Source organism: Lycium ferocissimum, chromosome 3 (assembly GCF_029784015.1).
Source record: "Lycium ferocissimum isolate CSIRO_LF1 chromosome 3, AGI_CSIRO_Lferr_CH_V1, whole genome shotgun sequence".
In the NCBI taxonomy this organism is placed as follows: Eukaryota; Viridiplantae; Streptophyta; class Magnoliopsida; order Solanales; family Solanaceae; genus Lycium; species Lycium ferocissimum.
Genome location: NC_081344.1, coordinates 27,081,788 through 27,088,945, shown reverse-complemented (window position 1 = coordinate 27,088,945; position 7,158 = coordinate 27,081,788). Strand labels below are relative to the sequence as shown.

The window sequence follows — 7,158 nt, the reverse complement described above, 5'->3', positions numbered from 1 at the left end:
CTTGAGATCAGAAGCGGATCAAGAACTTGAAATTATGGATTAACTGAGTTTAGATAAATTTCTTAATACATATATAGGGTCTGACCAAAAGCTAATGGGTTCACGTGAACCCGTAGCTTACGTTCTGGCTTCACCTTTGCCTAAGATGAGTTTAATTGGAAAATCATGTTCCGTGAGAATTTATAATCAACTTCAACTTGTTTTAGAATGAGGAAGCATAATAATATGAAAAATATTTACTCCTTCCGTTCTCAATTTAAGTGCTTACTTTCCGTTTTGGTCTTTTGCAAAAAGAGTGCATCTTTCTATATTTAGTAAGTTTTCCAATACCAACATTCTATATACATTACCAGTTTGAAATCACAAGATTTAAAGGATTACACACATCTTCAATTTAAAACAACAAGATTCAAGGTCTATTTTTGTTCTTAAACTCCGTATCCAATCAACTAAGACATTTATTTGTGATGTATGGAGTAATATTTTGTGTAAAACTAAACATTGGATATTTAATTTGGACAATACCATAAAGTATAATTAACAGAAGAAAAAGAAAAGAAGAAGTAGCCTAGTTGCGAAAATGTCGGTTGGTTGAAGGGAAGGGAGTAGAAAAATAATGAGCATGTGAAAGGAACATTTATGGCAGATTGACAGTTAAGAAAAGCCGCCAATTCGTTTCCATACAGACAGTTTCTCGTTAACGTAGTTGTAGAGGGACAAAGATCCTCTTCTCCTCCAAGTAAACAAAACAATTGTTTTTCTATTTTACATATATGCCCACCCACTAGCCAGGGTCGGTAATGTAACAAATCAGATTTCACCACGTGTACAAGGAAGCTCAGATTCCAAGAAAGGACAACTTCCAAGCATAGAATTTTGCTAGAGAAAAATACTCTATATATATTGTCCTCTGTATGTATTGTATACACTTAATTATATGCATGCAGACAAAGTGCTTTAGAGAGAAACAAAGAGGAGATTGAAACTAGTTAGAGCTTGAGAAGAAAGATTTATTAAAGCGAAAAAAACAATTTTAAAGAGGAAAGTAGGCAAGAGGGGGAGGCAACTTTCATTTGCTTTTTGGACTTCACCTCTCTTTTTGTCTTCTTATCAAAATCCCCTCCACTTACCCAATCCTACAAATCATTTTCTCTCTTCTTTGTAACTTCTCTCTCAGGAAGAAAAAAATTATCAAGAGAAGTTCCAAAGGAGAATTATAATACTATATGGCACCTGTTTCATTGCCCCCGGGTTTTAGGTTTCATCCAACAGATGAAGAACTTGTTGCTTACTACTTGAAAAGAAAGATTAATGGAAGGAAAATTGAACTTGAGGTCATTCCTGAAGTTGATCTCTACAAATGTGAGCCATGGGATTTACCAGGTATAATTCATGGTTTCCTTTCTTGTTATTGTCCTCTTTAAAAGCAAATACATATATGTAATTAATGATAATAAGAAAAAGAAATCATGGGTTTCTTCAGATCATCATCTCTAATTCAAGTGCCATAATTAAGATGAGTGTCAAAGAAAAAAGGATAGTACTAAATATTTGCCTAAATTTTCTAACGTGGCTAGCTTTGGGATAATTGCTTAGAGAAAGAAAAAGAAACATTTCCTTGCTAGATATATTCCAAAGTGATTATCAAGAAAGGTATATAAGTAAAGAAGACGACAAAATAAAAGACAAGCTATCATACTATTTCCTCTTTTACCTTGATACAGAATATAGAGACTCTTCATGTAAAAATGAAAAGACTCATAAAACAAATTAATTATTTTATTTCTTTGGTGTTTCAACGCGTGCAATTAACTAATATGTTCTGATTCTGCATCTCTGAACACACTTTAGCAGTAAAAAATCAGTAAAAAATCATACTTATGCTTTATATACAATTTTCTTAAATACTACTATCATTATTCATGCATGTTTCTTGCTTTAAAGGAAGTTATTAAATTGGTCCCTACATCTTTTAATTTCCTATTGAAGCTTAAAGATGTGTACTTACAGCTTGGGTGAGATGAGATACTCAAGTCAAAAAGGCAAACTGAAAAAGAAATAACATCATTGCATTTGTCCTCCAGGGAAATCATAAGTTCCAGCTCTCAACTCTTTTTGCCATTTAAACCCCTCATTTCATAATTTATTTTAATCCATCTTATTTTAGAACAAGGGTTTAGTTCCTTTTTGATGATTACCATGTTTCCAGAATCATGGAGATCTCATTTTACTTATTGTTAATTTATTATGTTACAGATAAGTCCCTATTGCCAAGTAAAGATATGGAATGGTACTTCTTCAGTCCTCGTGATCGTAAATACCCTAATGGAACAAGGACTAATCGTGCAACAAAAGCTGGATATTGGAAGGCTACTGGAAAGGACAGGAAAGTAAATTCACAGATGAGGCCAATTGGAATGAAGAAAACCCTAGTATATTACAGAGGGAGAGCACCTCATGGAACTCGAACAGGTTGGGTTATGCATGAATATCGTTTGGAAGAAAGAGAATGTGAAGTTGCTAATGGCTTGCAGGTACCAATTTAATTTATATAATTAGCGTAATTTAACATGTTGTGCTCTCTCTAATTTTCTTTTAAGTGATTTGATAGCAGTTGTGGAGCCAACAAGAAAATTCTAAAATGTCCCGCCTATGATTTAATTTTGCAATTTAAAGTAATTTTTGAATCTCATTTGCTACTTCACTAGAATTTTTTTAATCTTATATTAAGAGAATTCAACAATTTATATATAACTAGAAGATTTTACCTATTTACACAGTATAATTTTTTTTTTTAAGAGGATTCAATTGAAGCCCATTTCTTTAATTTAAGCTGCTTGATAAGTATGAAAATTTCATTATACTAACATGTGTATAGAAGTTCAAATCATATTATATGTTGTTTAATTTCTATATAATAATAATAATATAATATATTAGTATCAGACCACCTAAAAGATAACCACATGTAGATAACTATTCATAAAAGGTGGGATAAGTAACTTGAAGATATTATTTATAATGTCACTGTATAAGATATTGTTCTGTATAATATAATGTCAAGGTTTAGATCATCTGATAATGTTAGTGTTGCATGAGAATTGCAGGATGCTTATGCACTTTGCCGTGTATTCAAGAAGAGTTTGAATCAACCAAAAAGCGGAGATCATTATGCAAGTGATCGATCTTCTAGCATTAATGATCAGCTATATACTGAGGGAAGAGGTGAAGATTATGAGACTTCTGATTATGGAATGCCATCAGCTACAACAAGCTCATCCATGCTTGTCCATGGACATGGTTCACCATTAATGAATGTTGCTGGTCCTAGTGACGATAAGTGGATGCAATACTTGTCAGATGAAGCTTTCACTTTCAATAATCCGTCATTTCCCAGTCATAATGGAGGTTTGCCGTATCACCCATCTAAGGTAATCCTGCTATAATTGAGATATACATCTACATGTGTGTTTGGCAAGGACAAACTATTTTGAAAAATATTTTTAATTTTACATGTGTGGTTGATTAAGATATGTTTAAGAATATTCTTTTAGGAAATGATTTCTTTATTATGAGACTAGGAAAACAAGTTCCACAAGAGTAACAAGAGTATTTCATACAAATTGTCTCCTCCTCAGTCCTCACCCCCAAAACCCTACTCTCACCCCAGCCTCACCTCCATATCCGTAGTGTTTGCCTAAATAATATCTAAACGCTTTTGGGACAATAATTTCTGCTTATTACCAAACATAAGAAATATATAAGAATACCACTTTATTTTCTAAATAAATATTTTTTACAAAAAAAAAAAAAAAAGCTCGTGGAAAACATTTTCCCTCCGTACCAAACATACCCTACAAGCAATTAGTAGTAAAAAAATGACTTTGAAGAATCAGGAAACAAGAAATAAAAATGTGAGTTTAACTTCTATTCGTTTTCAGTGTATAATTATCAGATCATTTAAAAGGTAATTAACTGTTATAAATCAATTTTGTAACTTGAAAAGTAAAGCAAATAACGAGCCACGGCAGGTAAAACTACTGTCATCAGATTAAGTAAAAGAAAATAGATCTTACTTTTGGTTTTTTTTCAAAGAAATGTTGATTCTCTTTTTTGGATTTGTGTTTGATTTTTCATTTCTCACCTTTTATTTTATAATTATTGTTTTATTTGAAGGTTGATATAGCATTAGAGTGTGCAAGGTTGCAGCATAGATTTGCATTACCTCCACTAGAGGTGCAAGATTTTCCCCAAGTAGGGTATGTTGATTCTTCCAGGATGATGTCTCAATCAAATGATGTCATGTATCATCAGTCCACAAATCAAACGGACATTGTACAAGAAATCCTATCAGTAGCCCAAGCTTCACATGACCTTACAAATCAAGATTCATGGGCTGGAAATTACAATTATGCAGTTCCCAGTGATGATTTCTCATTTCTTCCTAATAATAACCAAATCCATCATGACTTGGGTAATTCCTTCAATTTCATGGAACAATTAAAGGAAGATGATCAGAATATTAGGTCCATAGCGGTCAGTGATTTTGATGAGGATTTTAAATCTGAGAGTATGGTAGAAAGATTGAGATGGGTAGGCATGTCAGAAAAGGATGAGAAGGTAATGCAACTAATCTATGAAATTAATTTTATTTTATTTTTTGGAATCCAATATGCTTAGATAAGTATTTAATTTGCTTTGTTGTACTTGACAGACCTTTCTTGACGACTACAAGACAGTTCCAATAGAAAACATTTCAGCTCCCCATAAAGAGGAACAAGATCAGCTCCAAGGTATTTCTGAATTAGCCAAGTGTTAATTTCTTCTTCTTTTGTTTTAGGTCTCTTTTTAAAAATATTTAACAAATATGCAATGCAAAGAATTACTATACTATAATTGTATTTTAACTTGTTGTAAGATGTAATATACCTTATTTTGTAGGCTACTAATTGGTTACTTGTGACTATTGAGTTTTACTTCTATACACTGACAGCGTAAAAGAAAAGAGGGATTAGTAACCTAAAAAATAAAGAATGTTACTTGTTATAACATGTTAAATAAAGATAGTACAAAAGTTCCTTACAAGGTCGATGTGCAAAGGTTATACTAGTACTATTTTGTCTTTTGCTTTTTTGCTGTCTTTGTTGATCAGTATTTACTAATTACAGGAGAAGCAAGCGGCCAGCAAAATAACTTCAATGAAACAGAAGCAAACAATTTCTCATTAGGCTTTGGTAATGACAACTTCTTGGATGATGAAGACACAGATGGTTTTTCAAATTCTCCAAGCTTTGAAGTTTATGAGAAAATTGAAGTGAACCAAGGGATGTTTATTGCCACAAGGCAAGCAGCCAATACATTCTATCATCAAGTGGCACCTTCAAAAACTGTCACAATTCATAGAGACCTAGTCACAGTTCATGATTTTCCCATTAGAAAGATAACAAAAAGTGCCACTTTTCTTGACACACTTATGGCATTTTCAAGGAAAACTATATCAGGAGTAGTTATGAGTGTCACCATGCCTAATTGGAGCGGAAAAGTGAACACTTTGGTGGAAATGATTGCACCTTTGCATACATTTTGGAGTATTTTGGGGAATGCTTAAACAAAGAAGACACTATTGGCTCCAAGAGTAGACGGACAAGAAGAAATCAAGATTATAAATCCAAAATTTGTGGAAAAGAAATGGCTTTATTTGACCCTTGTATTAGCTCTTTCCACCATTTGGTTGCACCATATAATTGTCCCTTAGCTTCTTTCTTAGTACCATTTTTTATTTTGCTTTTGTTTGCTATAGATTAACTTGTTGTAATGCTAACCACAATTAATTGTTATATTAGGGGAAAGCTTAACTTAAAGTCCCCTGAAAATTGACACTGATGTAACCTCTTGATATAGATTGTATTTGTTCTTTTCAACATCTAATCAATATTCTAAATTCATAGCGAATTATTTTTATTCTGCCTATCAATAATGTTTCCATCTGGATCACGTACCGTGATTCTCTTTTGTTATTTGGTTAGATAGGTAATAATATTATGCCTTAATAGTTCAGATCTCTCTGAACTTGACATCTTTTGTTCAGTGTACATTTGAATTATTATCGGTTCTAGTTATTGGCATTAAACATTTTTTAATACGCAAAGAATAAAGAATTCTTGTGGGTCCACTTTTCCCAAACTACTTCCTTGTCTTATATGAAAGGCAAAAGTCTCTCATTAATTAGAAAGAAAAAAAATTCTTCTCCTTATATTGAATTGTCTTTTATTAGCTTGTAAATAGCTAGTAATAGGCTACTTCCATCTTAAAATGGTTTTCTCCATAGTTGTACAGTATAACAGTAACAAGATGGCCGAAGCTTTAGCTGCTAAGTTTCGTGGAAAATAGTGTACGAAGGATACACTAATTTCTCGATTGAACTTGACCCTCAAGTGATTGTTAACATGCTCAAGGCCAGGGCTACTAACGATCTCAAGCTGAAGATGATCATTGACAGAATCATCATAGGACTTGAGAACAGCAATGCTACTTTCCTTCACAATTACTTAGAAGGAAATCAGGTTGCAGATTCGTTGGCCAATCTTACTGCTGACCAGAACCGCAACAAGGTTTTCTACTCTGTTGATCAGTTCCCTAATGTGTCTAAGGGACCTTTTCAACTAGATAAATGGCAAATGCCAAGTCTTAGGACTAGGTAGCATAAATCTAACTTTAGATCAGTTAGTTGAATGTATAGAATTTTTGCTAGGCAGGAAGGACCATGTCCATTAGGCATATCTTCCCTTTTGGAGTGATTGAATCACCAGTTGTATGTTGTATAGAGATATGGTCTAGCTCTCCTCTCTTTATATTATACAACAATGTCCTCCACTGCAGGGTAAGCTTTATTTTTTTGTTTCAAAAGAGCTAGTAATAAGAGTGACATCGCCCACATGAGAGATGGGCTTGAAGGCAAAACTGGTCGATTTGCCCCCCCACCCTGTGCGAGATATATTTGGAGCTTCTATTTTCACTACCAAAAAAAATGTGAATTAGCGACGGATAAACTAGCTAAAAGTAAATTAATCGCTAATCGTATTTCGCGACGCATTAACAACGGACATCTGTTAGCTGCGTACAATTATCGATGTATTAATGACGGATTAACAAGGTTCC

At 33.2% G+C, this 7,158-nt stretch overlaps 1 protein-coding gene across 1 annotated transcript; it reads left to right on the top strand.

Annotated features, from left to right (window-relative positions):
- The first annotated feature begins 947 nt into the window (after positions 1–947).
- LOC132050129 (NAC domain-containing protein 54-like) lies at positions 948–5,942 on the top strand. Its single transcript, XM_059441192.1, has 6 exons — positions 948–1,383; positions 2,257–2,534; positions 3,108–3,431; positions 4,177–4,620; positions 4,715–4,793; positions 5,169–5,942. Exons 1-6 carry the CDS (start codon positions 1,227–1,229, stop codon positions 5,606–5,608), a joined length of 1,722 nt encoding a protein of 573 aa, XP_059297175.1. The 5' UTR covers positions 948–1,226; the 3' UTR covers positions 5,609–5,942.
- Positions 5,943–7,158: the final 1,216 nt, after the last annotated feature.